The sequence below is a fragment of the Rhinatrema bivittatum genome, chromosome 10 (assembly GCF_901001135.1).
Source record: "Rhinatrema bivittatum chromosome 10, aRhiBiv1.1, whole genome shotgun sequence".
NCBI lineage: Eukaryota > Metazoa > Chordata > Amphibia > Gymnophiona > Rhinatrematidae > Rhinatrema > Rhinatrema bivittatum.
Window position 1 is genome coordinate 120,788,742 of NC_042624.1, and position 17,611 is coordinate 120,806,352.

The window sequence follows — 17,611 nt, forward strand, 5'->3', positions numbered from 1 at the left end:
CCATTGAGGGATCGCTGTTCCAGAGCCTGAGGGACTACAAGTCCAGCCGGGCTATATGCCAGCTCACTACCACCACCTCTGGTGGCTCACCATCACTGTCTAATAAAAAATCTAAACTGTGTGTGTGTCCTAAGCTGAGCCTGACATGTGGCCCCCCACGGGACCTTCCCCGTTGGCGTGATCATCTGCCACAAAGTCCAGGGGTCCACCCAAAATCCTTACAAACAATAACAATGGACTCTCAGATCCAGGCTACAGTGTTAAAAAACAGATTTCTTGTCTAAGGATATCCTAAATCCTGTATTCAAAAGGCATACCAGATCTAAATACAGCCATCATGAGTGGTTATTTCTTCCTCAATCCCGTGTTGATGGCCATGGACGTATCACCAGTCTCTTGCCTTTTTTGCCATGCACTAGAGATGTTCATATCTTGCTTATGAACTTTTGGCATATCCTGCAATTACATGAAGTCTTCAAGGATCTCCTGCGCTTTACGTACACATGTAGCAATAGTTTAAGAGATGTCCTGGTACAATTTGATTCTACAATAAGACCTTCCACTGGCATACTGGAAGCCATCAACCTTGCGGTAACTGTACGGTTTGTCACGTTTCGATGTGCACATCTGCTTCATTCATAACTTCGGCTGGTCAGACAATCTCGTTGAAATACAGGACCAATTGTTTATCTTCAGCAATATTCGATATCATCCAGGGCCCATGTGGAAAGTGCTATATTGGCAAAACTACAAGGATGATCAAAACAAGAATGATTGAACATCGCTCTAGCCTATCGGTACACTGCCCTAATGCCCTGTTGGCAACACTCTGGGGTAGATTTTAAAAAGGTGTGTGCGGGTGTACATGTGCGCTCGCTACCTGGTGCACGCACATGTACACCCAATTTTATAACTTGCGCATGCAGGTACGCGCAAATTATAAAATCAGGGGTTAGCATGCGCAAGGGGGTGCACAATTGTGCACCTTGCACACGCAGAGCCACGCTGCCTTCCCCCATTCCCTTCCCCCTAATCTGACCTTCCCACCCCTTCCCCTACTCTAACCCCTCCCCCCAAAAATTTTTATTTTACCTTTTGCACCTGCTTCCGGACAGGCGCAAATTGCGTGCACCGGCAGGCTGCTGGCACGCGATCCTTCGACACAGCGGCAATGGCTGCTGTGTTGCAGGCCTCTGGCCCCGCCCCTTTAGTAAAGCCCCGGGACTTACACGCGTCACCAGGCCTTTTTAAAATAGGCCCGGTGTGTGTAACCTTTTTAAAATCCAGCCCTTTGTGATGAGTTCTTTACTTCTTTGATGATCTTGTGTGTTGGACCAACCTACACCGAATTGGTGAGGAGCTGACCTGAATTTGGCGTTGTTAGGTTCGGAGCAATGACGAATCTACAATCTTAAATGGTCTGAATTCAATCTTGGACTTAAGTGTTTTTGGAGTAATTGACGACATCACGTGTATATTGCTTACTTCTCATTTGTCATTCTAGACATTGCTCCATCAGCTTGGATCACGTCATCAACTAGCTGAGACGTCATTTGGCGTCTTTTGGCATTTAAAAATGAGTTGTCTTCTCCCGCTGTTTCTCTCTCAAAGCTTTGAGGACTCTGCATCCATGGAAAACTATGGTATTGACCCACTACAGATAAGTATTTCTATATCTTTTTTTGGATATTTACTAAAAGTATATCATATTTGATTTACAGACAACAGTCTATGCATTTTGAAGCTGCCAGAATGCGTAATATTAATTAGCTCCGGAGGAAGCATCTTGCGAAACACCAGCCATTGTTGGGCTTGTTCTCAATAAAAAAGAAAGACTTGTGGGTCCTTTGGGTTACCTTTTTTCAAACACCAATAAAAGACTTGTGGGCTTTCTTCCAAAATAAGACTCAGTCTTTATCTATAGATATATTTTTGTATTTACTCTTAATTTATTTATTTTTTAATTTTAAATTGACTTGGATGATTGAATAGACCAGGTGGCCCATGCAATGAAGGGCATACTGATACCATAGGTACCGTATATCATTTCAAAAGATTGGTTACATATGTTTAATACGATGATGGCTATTTCCCTTCCTGTTTTCTATTTTTATTTTTGTTTGATTTTAAACATGGCACATCCATGTGAGAGGAAGCAGCATTTAATTTCAAAAGAGGTGAGCTGGGCTGCCCTGACAGCCAAACACTGTGTTAAAATTCTCTTTAGTGCTGCCTCCTTTCAGCTTCCCAACATGGGGTTTAAACATGGCACATCAGTACCAGTGGCTGAAGTCACTTATGTCCCAGAGGGGGGAGAAGAGTGAGTGAGAATGTGTGTGTAACTGTGATAGCGAGAATGTATATACGTGTGTATTATTTATTTGAGATTTTTATATACCGACATTAGTGTGCAAACATCAGACCGGTTTACATTGTAACTAAAGGATGGAAAGTACAATGAACGGGGGAGGGAGGGGAAAACAAGTAATTGCAGCAGGAAAATTGCAGAGAAAGCGCAAATAGCAACGGTAGTAACTTTATACAAGGGAGTAACTTATATACAAGGGGCTTATAGAAATGTATGTGAGGTGCATCGCAATGTTAAAAACAGTGACTTGTGTGAGTTGTGTACAAGCGTGTATCAAAGGTGGAAAAGGAGGGCTGAGGGAGAGAGAGGAGGGAGTTTGTGCAGGACAAATCGACAACACTCAAAAGCTCCCAAGTATGGAGAACGGGGATATTAGTTTTAATTATTGGATGTTAACTCAAGTAACTGTTTTGAAATATTTTACTGGTGTACGGGAAATTTTAATACATTTTCTATGAGTTTTTAATTATTGAATATTCTCGAAGTCAGCTGTTTTGTAATAGCCCTTTTATTAGTAAGGCATTACTATGACGATTGATATTTTATATTTCTTGATATTATTGTTTGATGTTTTATGAAGAATGGTGATGATTTTGTTGTTTCCATTGTTGCAATGCATACAGAGTCTGGCTTGTTCGGTTTCCAGTTCAGCTATTGTCTGCACATTAACTTGGAGGCCTCAAGGGCTACAAAAACAGGTCAGGTTTTCAGGATATCCCCATATTCATTAGGGATATCCTGAAAACCTGACTGATTTGCGGGCCCTTGAGGGCTGGGAAGGAATACCACTGCTCTATTCTGGTGAGGGTCTGACTGTGCTCGGCATGTGCGACCAAGGTGAAATATTTTATTTATTATTTTTATTTAGCAAATGACTTTTCATGGTAACTCAAGGCAAGTTACATTCAGGTATAGGAGATATTTGTTATTGACCCCAGGGTCTCATTTACTAAGCATTTTTCCCATAGACACAGAATGGGAAAAAAGTCTTAGCAAACCAGGCCCTCTTTGTACCTGAGGCAATGGAGGATAAAGTGACTTGCCCAAGATCACAAGGCGCATCAGTGGGATTTGAAACCTGGCTCTCAGCCTGCTGCTCTAATCAGTAGGCGTTCGTATTGCTTGTTCTGTTTTTCTAACAGGCGATGTACTGCTGTAATACAGCGTTGCCTTTCCATAGGTAGAGCTGTTGCTGATTTGCGTACTGACAGTTAGTGCTATTTTGGTATGGAGGGTTTACTATATTGCAAATGTAATTTGGTTTACTTATGTCTTTTTGAGGGCCAGGCCCATAACCAACAGACAACTGAAAAGACCTAATATCAAATGGGTCTTTAGCGTCTTTTTTTGCAGGGCATATAAATATAATATACATATGGTTGTGATAGTTTTACTTCAAAATACTGTACTTTGAATGTTCTTTTTATGTAAAATATGCTATAACAATTTTAATTATGTGTAGAGGACAGAGATGACGGTGCATGGCTGAAAGGTTCACCTAGTATGTCTAATATCTGTGTACTGGCCCTGGCAGCAGTAAGCATGCAAAAAGATACATTTATTTATTCAGTGGCATTTGATAATCCATCTTTTTTTTTTTTTAGCATGAAGGGCCTGAAAGCGGATTACAATAAATTTTAAGCAGGTCATAGTAGTGTTAAATCAACAATATTGTTATTGACGACTAGGGATCAAATGAGGTCTGAGCTGACATATTAGAAATGAAGGGCAAATGGGCAGACTGGACGAGTCTAAAGCTCATCAGAAAGTTAAGATGACAATGATATGGAACTCTGATGTGTGTTTACATGAGAAATTCAATAAAAAAATGAAAAGCAAGCTTTCCAGACAGAGCCTGACAACTCCCACTCTGATGTTACTGTCTGGCCTTGAAAGCACATGCTTAATCCATTTAAAACCCATGAAAATGAGCTTTTCACACCTTTCAATGATCAACCTGGAGTTATTCCCACATCGCTTCCTGACCTTCTGCTCCAGAGTGAGGGTTGGTGGATGCTAAAAAAGACTTGCATTCCAGTACAGCCAGCTCGTGCATAGGTGTGACGGTGCAACGGCACCACTCAAAATAAATCGAGAGACCAGAGATGCAAAAACTTAATGGACAAGGAAGATGAAGTGGTGATGGTAGAGGTGGGCAGCACTGACAATGCCTCGTCCCAACACCTACGAGCTGCCATTGCACCCTAGTCTCTTGCGTACCACGGACTCACGCTTGCATCAGGAAATGCAGGTATTCTGGCTGCAAACTCTTAACGAGTCTCCTCAGGAAGTCTAAATATTAATGGGGGAAAAGGTTGAATATTTACATTTCCTAAGTAGACTCCTGAAGAGTTTGCTGGCAGAAAGCAGAGTTGCTTACCTGTAACAGGTGTTCTCAGAGGAGAGCAGGATATCAGTCCTCACACATGGGTGACATCATCCAACGGAGCCCGGCACGGAACTTTGATCTCAAAGATTCTAGAGCTTTCAGCAAGCTCTACTGAGCATGTGCAGCTGTAGCCACCTCCCTTCTCTCAGGCAGAGCCCCTCAGTCCATAATACAGCAAATACATGGAGAAAACACACTCCCAGGGGAGGTGGGTGAGGACTGACATCCCGCTTTCCTCAGAGAACACCTGTTACAGGTAAGCAACTCTCCTTTCTCAGAGGACAAGCAGAATGGCAGTCCTCACACGGGTGAATCCCAAGCCAGAGGCTGCTGAAAACAGAAATATGGGGCATCCCGTTAGTGCGGAAGCACCACAATTTCTCCCCTCTCTTAATAAGGGGTCTAGGAGGGAAAATCGTTGGGTTTTCAACCTCAGAGACTGGTATGACTGACAGAGAGACAGAAACCCCATTACGCAGCAAGGCATCCGAAGGCAGGGGCGTAATGCAAACACAAAAACCAACACAGTCAGAGCTTCTGAACAGTGAACTCTGACTAGCACCAGAAGGCCTAGGATCCAGAGGGTACAGACAATTTAAAACTAGCTGGGGCGAAAGTAAAACAAGATAGATTGGGTATGCAGAGCAACGCTCAAAGTGTAACCAAAAGGAAGCGCAGGCATGGAACCCAAATGCCTGCCCAGAGAATTAGCAGCAAGAAGCACCCGGGTCCGTAGCGGATCCCACCCGCCGAGCTACTACAAGTACAAGATCAGATGGGATACAAACCCCTGAACACCGAGGCCTGAAGGGCTCCTCCTCCCCAGGGAGCCCATGCAAGATGCTGAGCAGGGCAGAGAGCTGCTACCGAAACTCACCATAGCGGAGAAAGGATCCTTTACCCTTCCATGAAGGTATATGTGATGACCACTCCCATTTACCCCCTGGCTTCCTCCTGGACTGTGACTGAAAGGAGGCAGAACCCTGAGCTGCAGGACAAAGGAAATAGCATCTAGGCTGTAGGAAATACAGATGGGAGACTTCCCAAACATATGAACCTCCTGCTAGTCCCAACAGGAAGTTGCTATCTCCCCTCAGGAAAGACACTGAGAGAGTCCTAGACTTCAGCAGGATGAAGTCCGTAAACCTCTCTGCTGAGTGACCCTCACCAATCTGGGAACCCTGAGATAGCAGAGGAAGAACAGTCTGATCAGCAGGCGAGACTTCCCAGCAATGAGCCTAGGTATCAAACCTATGGCTCAAGAGAACCCGTTGGGCCACTTGACAATGTCACAGCACACAAGCGGAAACATCCGCATGGCTAAACACAACTACTGACAGAGTCACCTCTGAAAGAGGAGAAAGAACTCGTGACTGGAATATGGTGGGGGAGTTGCTTTCGCGTGATCCTCCACCCCCCACTGTGCAATAGTGCAACAGGGAAGTGAGAGCTCCCGATGGGCGGCCTTCGGATCACCTGCGAAAACAGAGGGTGGCTACTACTCAGTGGCTAAGCCAACCTAGAGGATGGGATGTGAAGAACCCCCTTCTCTGAGCACCTCTCGAAAGGCAAAGTCAGACCTCTCACTCCCAAGGTGGGAGGAGAGCACACTCTTCCACCAGATCCGTTCCATTCCGAAAACCCTTCCACTCTCCGGACGAGAGTGGGGCACAATCACTAACTTATGAGATCCTGCCCTTCAATGGCGCCCCTCGTTTGAAACTCTGACAGTGCCACATAGCAGCCACAGTGCTCTGCGCCGACGGTACTGAACCCAACGGCACTGATGGCACCTGCAGCACTTGACAGCATCCATCAATGGAAACCACGGTGCTCAACTGCCACCAAAGCTCTGCCTGAATAAACAGCTCTGGAACTGTCACGAGCAAAGCCCAATCCATGAGCACACGGCTCTGTGGAAAAAGGAGGACTGAGGGGCTCTGCCTGAGAGAAGGGAGGTGGCTACAGCTGCACATGCTCAGTTGAGCTTGCTGAAAGCGAGGTCAAAGGTCCCAGCTGATGAGGATGTCATGTGTGAGGGCAGACATCCTGCCCAGCCTACCAAATAGAAGATGTACACCCAACTCTGAAACCTTTTTTTTTTAGGTAATTGAATTCATATGAAACATGCACAAATGGACAGGAGCCAGGGTTGAGACCTTAATGATTAGCACTTCTTTTCTAAATGATTGGGGTTCTGAATTAATTACAAACGAGTTTCTCCCCATCCCCGGCAAAAAGAAAAAGTTAACCTGATAGCAAAGGAGACTATTTTCTGCTTGCCCTACCCTGTGAGCCAGCAGCACTGAAGACAATCCTGGGGGTGCTGACCCCTTCTAATTCAGCCCCTCTGTGCATCTCCTACCATGTGCACAGATTTCTCTACATTTGCCAGCAAGGCCAGGATTTACTGATCCGCTCTGTCGCATCAGGTCTCCACCTTCTGGTCTGCTTTTCAGGATGCATGACATGAATATTCCTTGCAGCCAGGAAGAAGAGGAGTTGGAGATCCCGTGCAGTACACAAGCACTCATCAGAAGAAAGCCGGAGTTTAATAACATGCGCGTACTCACAAAACAGGCAGGCCATTCAAGGCTAGGTTTTTACACAGCGTTTTTGGGTTAAAATGGAAAATTTCATGGGGAAATTAAACATTTTATGGCCAAATCTCACTCCATTCACAACTTACGTAATTATCAGGACATACACAAAGTCCCCGACCGAGCTCATCATTAAGCACTCCCCTGTATTTTCTGGGTATCTCGGGGTCAGAGTCAGCAACATGACAACCCTTAAAAATGCAGTAAAAATAACTCTGCCCCCACCCCGGCCAGCAGCTGAGAAAGCCCTGCATATCCTCAGTACTCCATGTACCCAGCCCACCCCCCTCCCCCATCACCACCAAAAAAGCCAATTTTGTTTTTCCCCAGTAGTAAAATAAATGTCCTTGCAAACGAGAAATTTTAAATGCAGCTTCTGCCAATAATGTAACCAGATCCATAGTTCAAAACTAGCTTACTAATTAAAAGCTGGTGGGTTTTAAATAATTCATCTCCTTAACTTGTATTGATTTGATAGTTTAGTGGTTAGAGCCTGGAAACAATATTAAACAGCTTCCTACAGCCTTAGGCTCGGCTACAGCTCTCGCAAGTGAATCACAGATCATGGAAAGCCCTGGCTGACACGCACACATGCTCCCAGAGAAAGGGAGGGAGAGGGCAAACAGGCAGAGGAGGAGGAGGATACAACAGTCAAAGGAGTGTGCACAGTCACGGGAAAAACCTGGCCCTGAGTGCCATCGAGTACAGCGGCCATTATCCCCGCACGCCGCAGCACGCCCGGGGGCCGCCGGCGCGACACTGCTGGAAATATTTACATGGCTTCCGGGTCTTAAATTCTCTGCGCACAGCAGTACCGTACTCTCCAGTGTCACGCTGAAGCCTTGCATGCGCATACAATACCCTTCTTCCCACCGAGTGTGTGCACAGGTGCAGTACTCACCAATCCCGCTGTGAGGTCTCCCTATGTGCTGCAGACTCATGCCTTTGTTCATGTCTAGAAGTCCGTTCTTAGGCCAAGTCCCAATGGCAAAACTGTAAGCCTTCAAGATAGGAGAGAATGAATCAGACCCATTCAGGTTCTCACCGCTTATCATGCTATCAAACTGCTGAGTGACCCACTGCCTTGCACCTCAGCGCCTCAATGCAAACCCAGCAAGGAGTCAGCCCAGGCGCTTGTGGCCAGGGCTTTCAGAAATGGTAACCTGTTTACTGTTTGGTAACTTACAGACTCACCAGAGGGCACAGGACCCTGCACAGATTCATCTTCTCAGCTCAAAGTCTGAGTAAGAAGCAGAGGCAAATAACCTTTAAACATTCCCAGACTTCATAAATACCAAGCAGCATGGAGGTTCATTTCACAACCATCAGGGATGACCTGCATTCAGCTTTCTTAAGGACTAAATTTGGATTTTATCTGTGTAGGGCCCTGAATGGGAGAACTTTTCTCTTCCCCCACATCAGAGCAGCTGCCTGCACACAGGGATGAGAAAGTTGCGATACCCACCCCACCCTCAACACCCAGGTGAGCTTAAAGCTGCAGATGTCTGGGGAAAGGTGGGGGTGTCACGCAGACTGGGTGGAGCTTGTGCCTCATTATCTGTCACCACAGACTGCTTTTTGGCATTGGGTCTGAGGCAGGACCCTCATTGACCTGTACAATATGGCGGATTAACACACCGGGGACTCAATGACGTTACAAGCATTCCCCAAGCCACATTTATAGGTCCCTTCCTTATAACCCATGTATGAAGTAGATTACCACACACAAAACAGCATTTATAACAATTTAAGATAAATACAGCATATATTGAACACAATACACCATGATACATCAGGCAAAGAGCAGCAGAAAACATTTCTGGGAGCTTCCTCAAAAGCGAGGCAAAACTGCAGGTGGTTGTAAATGGGCCTCAGATATTCTGAACCCCAGATCCGTCGCTGGACATTCTACCTTCCCCCAGCCCAATCACACAAGTAAAACGTACACAACAATAACATGAAGAAACATAAAACATCAACAATAAAACTAAACTAGGAAAAGGAATATTTCTAAATAGCAGACAGAGTGACATCCAATAATCAGAAACGCCAAAAAAGAAAAGAAAAAATGTTCCAGTTCCAAAACTAAAATTGAAAAACAGAGCCCACCCAATGATAAAAACTAAAAACAAACCTGGGAACCTCTGATTTCCAGATGCTCTGAGACTGTCTTGGATTAGCTCATGGGGTGGGGAGCAGGGGTTGTTGTGCACAAACATTCTCCTTTCTCTCTTATACGTTTGTTCTTTCTCACATGCACACACAAACACATATATGCTCTCTCGCTCTCACACCCTCTCACACACAGACACTCTCTGTCTCTTGCACACACACACTCCTTCACACAAGCTCCCTCTCTCTATCTCATACACACACACACAGAGGCATCGCTCGCAGCCCGCTGAATCTGCTTCTCTCGGCCGCATAGGGGATGGGCTCCGCTCACAGTCTGCGAAGTCTCTACTCCTCTCAGCTGTGAGCGAGATGGGCTCTGCTCACAGCTCCACATGGCTTCTCTTTGCCACTCCTTATTGGTTGGCGCCTAAGCGACTACCTAGTTTTGAACAGTGGAAGCGTGCTGGCCCTGCGTTATCCACAGAAAGAGAGAAAGAAGGATGAGAGGAGGTGGGCTTAGGGACAAAGATAAGGAGCTCAGTCTTGGCCACATTGAGTTTAAGGAGGTGATGGGACATCCAGGCAGCAATGTCAGACAAGCAGGCCAAGATCCGGGATTGGATTTCTGGTGTAGAATGGTAGATCTGGGGGTCATCAGCATAAAGATGGTACTGAAAGCCCTGAGAGGAAATCAGAGCAGCAAGGGAATGAGTATATAGGGAGAAGAGAAGAGGGCCCAGGACAGAGCCCTGAGGCACCAATTGATAGTGAGACGGCAGCAGAGGAGGAACCACCAGAGCAAACACTGAAAGTGCAATGGAAGAGGCAAGAAGAGAACCAAGAATCCCGAAATCCAAGTGAGGACTGAGAATCAAGGAGTAGGTGGTGAGCAACAGTGTCAAAAGCTTGAGACAGGTCAAGGAGGATAAGGACTGAGTGAAGGCCTTTGGTTTTAGCCATAAGCAGGTCATTGGAAGCTTTGGCAAGGGCTGTTTCAGGCCAAAACTAGACTGGAATGAATCAGGAATGGATGAGATGTAAGAAAGTTAAGACAGCGGCGGTGAATAGCACATTCAAGTAGTTTGGAGGCAGAAGGAAGAAGGGAGATGGGAGGATAGTTGGCAGGACAAGTAGGATCCCGGGAGGGATCCTACTTGTCCTGCCAACTATCAACTTGATGACAGCACGTTTGAAGGCAGCAGTGGAGAGTGACAGATTGATACTCATTCCCTTCACATCCTCAATGGTTATTTAAGGAAGCGTACAACAAAGAGAGAGGAGAGTAGAACACAAGGAAAATGGGAGGCGATCTGCAGAGCACCCACGCTGCAATGATGGGATGTAAAACAGAAGCAGCCCCGGGGTAACTGTGAATGAAGGCGCCTGGAGCCAGTTCTCAGCTGGAAGTCCCAAGTAGCAGGAGGAAACCGGGGGCCCTGTGCTACTGTTCTCTTTCCCCACCCCCACAAATCACTGCTTTTAATGATAGCGAAAAGCTGTGTGTGAGGGTCTCAGTACTGGAATAGCAGGGGGTGCTGCAGGGCAGGAGGGAGGTGCATGGGCAGAGCTGTGTGTGAGGGTCTCAGTACTGGAATAGCAGGGGGTGCTGCAGGGCAGGAGGGAGGTGCATGGGCCGAGCTGTGTGTGAGGGTCTCAGTACTGGAATAGCAGGGGGTGCTGCAGGGCAGGAGGGAGGTGCATGGGCAGAGCTGTGTGTGAGGGTCTCAGTACTGGAATAGCAGGGGGTGCTGCAGGGCAGGAGGGAGGTGCATGGGCAGAGCTGTGTGTGGGGGTCTCAGTCCTGGAATAGCAGGGGGTGCTGCAGGGCAGGAGTGAGGTGCATGGGCAGAGCTGTGTGTGAGGGTCTCAGTACTGGAATAGCAGGGGGTGCTGCAGGGCAGGAGGGAGGTGCATGGGCAGAGCTGTGTGTGGGGTCTCAGTACTGGAATAGCAGGGGGTGCTGCAGGGCAGGAGGGAGGTGCATGGGCAGAGCTGTGTGTGGGGTCTCAGTACTGGAATAGCAGGAGGTGCTGCAGGGCAGGAGGGAGGTGCATGGGCCGAGCTGTGTGTGAGGGTCTCAGTACTGGAATAGCAGGGGGTGCTGCAGGGCAGGAGGGAGGTGCATGGGCAGAGCTGTGTGTGAAGGTCTCAGTCCTGGAATAGCAGGGGGTGCTGCAGGGCAGGAGGGAGGTGCATTGGCAGAGCTGTGTGTGGGGTCTCAGTACTGGAATAGCAGGGGTGAGGGCAGGAGTGAGGTGCATGGGCAGAGCTGTGTGTGGGGTCTCAGTCCTGGAATAGCAGGGGGTGAGGGCAGGGCAGGAGGGAGGTGCATGGGCAGAGCTGTGTGTGGGGGTCTCAGTCCTGGAATAGCAGGGGGTGCTGCAGGGCAGGAGGGAGGTGCATGGGCAGAGCTGTGTGTGAGGGTCTCAGTACTGGAATAGCAGGGGGTGCTGCAGGGCAGGAGGGAGGTGCATGGGCCGAGCTGTGTGTGAGGGTCTCAGTACTGGAATAGCAGGGGGTGCTGCAGGGCAGGAGGGAGGTGCATGGGCAGAGCTGTGTGTGAGGGTCTCAGTACTGGAATAGCAGGGGGTGCTGCAGGGCAGGAGGGAGGTGCATGGGCAGAGCTGTGTGTGGGGGTCTCAGTCCTGGAATAGCAGGGGGTGCTGCAGGGCAGGAGTGAGGTGCATGGGCAGAGCTGTGTGTGAGGGTCTCAGTACTGGAATAGCAGGGGGTGCTGCAGGGCAGGAGGGAGGTGCATGGGCAGAGCTGTGTGTGGGGTCTCAGTACTGGAATAGCAGGGGGTGCTGCAGGGCAGGAGGGAGGTGCATGGGCAGAGCTGTGTGTGGGGTCTCAGTACTGGAATAGCAGGAGGTGCTGCAGGGCAGGAGGGAGGTGCATGGGCCGAGCTGTGTGTGAGGGTCTCAGTACTGGAATAGCAGGGGGTGCTGCAGGGCAGGAGGGAGGTGCATGGGCAGAGCTGTGTGTGAAGGTCTCAGTCCTGGAATAGCAGGGGGTGCTGCAGGGCAGGAGGGAGGTGCATTGGCAGAGCTGTGTGTGGGGTCTCAGTACTGGAATAGCAGGGGTGAGGGCAGGAGTGAGGTGCATGGGCAGAGCTGTGTGTGGGGTCTCAGTCCTGGAATAGCAGGGGGTGAGGGCAGGGCAGGAGGGAGGTGCATGGGCAGAGCTGTGTGTGAGGGTCTCAGTCCTGGAATAGCAGGGGGTGCTGCAGGGCAGGAGGGAGGTGCATGGGCAGAGCTGTGTGTGGGGTCTCAGTACTGGAATAGCAGGGGGTGCTGCAGGGCAGGAGTGAGGTGCATGGGCAGAGCTGTGTGTGAGGGTCTCAGTCCTGGAATAGCAGGGGGTGCTGCAGGGCAGGAGGGAGGTGCATGGGCAGAGCTGTGTGTGAGGGTCTCAGTCCTGGAATAGCAGGGGGTGCTGCAGGGCAGGAGGGAGGTGCATTGGCAGAGCTGTGTGTGAGGGTCTCAGTACTGGAATAGCAGGGGGTGCTGCAGGGCAGGAGGGAGGTGCATGGGCAGAGCTGTGTGTGGGGTCTCAGTCCTGGAATAGCAGGGGGTGCTGCAGGGCAGGAGTGAGGTGCATTGGCAGAGCTGTGTGTGAGGGTCTCAGTACTGGAATAGCAGGGGGTGCTGCAGGGCAGGAGGGAGGTGCATTGGCAGAGCTGTGTGTGGGGGTCTCAGTCCTGGAATAGCAGGGGGGTGCTGCAGGGCAGGAGGGAGGTGCATGGGCAGAGCTGTGTGTGAGGGTCTCAGTACTGGAATAGCAGGGGGTGCTGCAGGGCAGGAGGGAGGTGCATGGGCAGAGCTGTGTGTGAGGGTCTCAGTACTGGAATAGCAGGGGGTGCTGCAGGGCAGGAGTGAGGTGCATGGGCAGAGCTGTGTGTGGGGGTCTCAGTACTGGAATAGCAGGGGGAGCTGCAGGGCAGGAGGGAAGTGCATGGGCAGAGCTGTGTGAGGGTCTCAGTCCTGGAATAGCAGGGGGTGCTGCAGGGCAGGAGGGAGGTGCATGGGCAGAGCTGTGTGTGGGGTCTCAGTCCTGGAATAGCAGGGGGTGCTGCAGGGCAGGAGGGAGGTGCATGGGCAGAGCTGTGTGTGAGGGTCTCAGTCCTGGAATAGCAGGGGGTGCTGCAGGGCAGGAGGGAGGTGCATGGGCAGAGCTGTGTGTGAGGGTCTCAGTACTGGAATAGCAGGGGGTGCTGCAGGGCAGGAGGGAGGTGCCTGGGCAGAGCTGTGTGTGGGGTCTCAGTCCTGGAATAGCAGGGGGTGCTGCAGGGCAGGAGGGAGGTGCATGGGCAGAGCTGTGTGTGGGGTCTCAGTACTGGAATAGCAGGGGGTGCTGCAGGACAGGAGTGAGGTGCATGGGCAGAGCTGTGTGTGAGGGTCTCAGTCCTGGAATAGCAGGGGGTGCTGCAGGACAGGAGTGAGGTGCATTGGCAGAGCTGTGAGTGGGGTCTCAGTCCTGGAATAGCAGGGGGTGCTGCAGGGCAGGAGGGAGGTGCATGGGCAGAGCTGTGTGTGAGGGTCTCAGTCCTGGAATAGCAGGGGGAGCTGCAGGGCAGGAGTGAGGTGCATTGGCAGAGCTGTGAGTGGGGTCTCAGTCCTGGAATAGCAGGGGGTGCTGCAGGACAGGAGTGAGGTGCATTGGCAGAGCTGTGTGTGAGGGTCTCAGTACTGGAATAGCAGGGGGTGCTGCAGGGCAGGAGGGAGGTGCATGGGCAGAACTGTGTGTGAGGGTCTCAGTACTGGAATAGCAGGGGGTGCTGCAGGGCAGGAGTGAGGTGCATTGGCAGAGCTGTGTGTGAGGGTCTCAGTACTGGAATAGCAGGGGAGGGCAGGGCAGGAGGGAGGTGCATGGGCAGAGCTGTGTGTGGGGTCTCAGTCTGGAATAGCAGGGGGTGCTGCAGGGCAGGAGGGAGGTGCATGGGCAGAGCTGTGTGTGGGGTCTCAGTCCTGGAATAGCAGGGGGTGCTGCAGGGCAGGAGGGAGGTGCATTGGCAGAGCTGTGTGTGAGGGTCTCAGTACTGGAATAGCAGGGGGTGCTGCAGGGGAGGAGGGAGGTGCATGGGCAGAGCTGTGTGTGAGGGTCTCAGTACTGGAATAGCAGGGGGTGCTGCAGGGCAGGAGGGAGGTGCATGGGCAGAGCTGTGTGTGAGGGTCTCAGTACTGGAATAGCAGGGGGTGCTGCAGGGCAGGAGGGAGGTGCATGGGCAGAGCTGTGTGTGGGGTCTCAGTCCTGGAATAGCAGGGGGTGCTGCAGGGCAGGAGGGAGGTGCATGGGCAGAGCTGTGTGTGGGGTCTCAGTCCTGGAATAGCAGGGGGTGCTGCAGGGGAGGAGTGAGGTGCATGGGCAGAGCTGTGTATCGGGGGGTCTCAGTACTGGAATAGCAGGGGGTGCTGCAGGGCAGGAGGGAGGTGCATGGGCAGAGCTGTGTGTGGGGTCTCAGTCCTGGAATAGCAGGAGGTGCTGCAGGGCAGGAGGGAGGTGCATGGGCAGAGCTGTGTGTGAGGGTCTCAGTCCTGGAATAGCAGGGGGTGCTGCAGGGCAGGAGGGAGGTGCATGGGCAGAGCTGTGTGTGAGGGTCTCAGTCCTGGAATAGCAGGGGGTGCTGCAGGGCAGGAGGGAGGTGCATGGGCCGAGCTGTGTGCAGGGGTCTCAGTCCTGGAATAGCAGGAGGTGCTGCAGGGTAGGTGTGAGGTGGACTGGCAGAGCTCTGGGGGGGGAAGGGGAGGGGGGTCTCAGTCCTGAAACAGCAGGGGGCACTGCAGAGCAGGAGCGAGGTACCTTGGCAGAACTATGGCTGCCCTTACCACTATCATATCTGATTTTGACTAAAGCAAACAGACAGGGGCTGTCTGAAGAAGACAAGCCCTGCTGGGCAGGGACTGTATGTACAGTCTGGTGACATGTTGGCAGGAATTGGCAGAGCTCAGTGTCTTGGCATAGCTTCGCTTGTAATAAAGGGAGCCAGCCATGTGCATTGGAGCACAGGAGCTTCCCAAGAGCCGCAGGCGGGAGCTGGAAAAAGCAAGCAGCTGTTTTCTGGAGCACAGCCAGGCTCCCAGGCAGGGATACAGGTGGAAACAGCGAGGTGGTAGCAGCTGATCAGCAGCCGCCCTCCACCCGCACACCCCTGACGTGAATACGCTCCGGGAACCTTGCCAGCGGTCTTCTGGGAAGAATAACTTACACTTCAGTGAAATCTCCATACGCACTACAATTTAATTCTTCTGAATACCTCTGGGGTGGCAACAAATGTCAAGGAAGGCTGCAGGATCCTCCTCCTCTCTTTCACAGCACTGATAACAGCTCAGCTTACAATATTTATTTACAAAGTAAACCATAGGAAAACACAGTCACAGGATCAAGCACATTAGAAAAACAGATTGAAGTTCATCAGGAAAAACTGTACTATAACTGCATCTTGTCCACATAACTGAAGAGGGGCAAGACAAAAGGAACATGGGCTTACATCTCATCAAGGCAGACATACAGCTTGGGAATTTTATTTATCGAGAAAACGGTTAACATCAGCGGAGCTGGGAGCGAGATGACCAGGGGTTAAGGTTTAAAAGCAGCCTCAGAAATGTGGTTTTTAAATGGACTCAGGAAGACTATTCCAAGCACAAGGCGCAGAGTCGGCGGAGGAGAAGGGCACAGATAGGAGTGACAGCAATTAAGACTGGGAAATCTGGAAAGCAGCAGTGTTCCCCAAACTCTCCACGAAGGCCACAACTCTTTCCAGACTTCTCACTTGTAGAGCCAATCTGTTTCGGGCAGTTATTCCCAAAAGGAGCATGCATACCAAACCCCAGCATCAGACAAAGCACTGTCAGCACCCAAAGACACAGCACAGAGGACTACAGGGTAACATGTTCTTGGAATGGACCCTTAGACCACGGTGGAGTTGGCGCAACCCTCAGGAAGGAGCTCTGAAGGTCCCCATTGTCGGCAGGCGCAGCTGACTGGAGCAGAGGCCCAACTGAAGCTTCACCAATACCAGCCCTCTTTCCCCTCAGGTTGAGCCCTCAGATGCTGGGGCCACTTGGACTTAGGTGCAGGCCTCTGTGGAGGTTAAGATCTGTTGCGTAGAAGATGTTGCAGGCCAGCACGGTGAAGAAGAATCCATACGAGCAGCAGTTGCGAAAGGCGGCAGTCAACAGAGAGAGATTCAGGCTGAGGTCAGTGGCGGGGGGAGTCACTCAGTGTTGAGGTTCAGGCAGTGGTCACAGGCAGGTGGAGATCAAACAACGTTGAGGTCCAATCCAAGGTCAAGTCAGAAGTTCAATCCAAGTCAAAGCCAGAAGTTCAATCTGATGAGGGACGAAGAGAAGGAGGGAGGACGAGGAACCACAGGAGCAAGACAGACGAAGGGAAGACTGACCACAAAGAGAAGAACTCAGAAGATAAACCAGACTGCCAAGGAACCAGGAACAGGACACAGGATCTCAGGAGAAACACACAGCGGAATCAGGAACCAAGGATCAGGAACCAGGAATGCAGAGGCAAAGCATTACTCCAAGGAGTCAACCTATTGCCGGGGCACTGGAGAGATGTTCAGACAGGCTTTAAATGCTGGTGGCTTCATAATGACGTCAGAGGGTGCCGCAGGGGAATTCCCACCACGAGTAACACAGTACAGGTTGGGCGCTCGCGCGCACCTAAGGGATTCCCCGGTGATGAGCGGTAGTGCTGGCGTAGCCTGGCGGCGGCAGCAGCATCAACCTAGCCGTACTACAGCTGATTGGATTGCTGGAACCAGGGAGGGTGGCCGCATTGTTGAAAGAATGTCCTGGGAGGCCCAGGTTGGAAGTAAGAGCGGCAGTCCGCAAGACAAACCCGCAGCCCGCTGATTGCAACAACATGGTTCTATCCCCTTCAAAAAAGTTTATCCATTGGTGAGAACCCAAGGACTGCATTCACCGGTCTGAGTGTTTGTATGTAAAACAGGGCATCATGCTTCTAATAAAGACCTGTCATTTACACTGGAGCTGAATGAGCAATCATGAGCAGGACACAATACCACAAGCATGGAGTTGTCCAACAGCTCCCGTCTCTCATACAGCCAGCTCATCCGGGGTTAACATCACTGCATTCTACAGATTTCTGGTTCCAGGTCTTTAC

The 17,611-nt window shown here is 50.6% G+C and overlaps 1 protein-coding gene across 3 annotated transcripts in view; it reads right to left on the reverse strand.

Moving 5' to 3' along the window:
- ERI3 (ERI1 exoribonuclease family member 3) overlaps positions 1 to 17,611 on the reverse strand; it is a 395,911-nt gene that overhangs the window by 179,085 nt on the left and 199,215 nt on the right. For all 3 annotated transcript variants that reach the window (XM_029617885.1, XM_029617884.1, XM_029617883.1), the window contains exon 7: positions 8,259 to 8,358. In XM_029617885.1, coding sequence (XP_029473745.1) covers positions 8,259 to 8,358 — 100 coding nt within the window. The remainder of the gene's footprint in view (positions 1 to 8,258; positions 8,359 to 17,611) is intronic.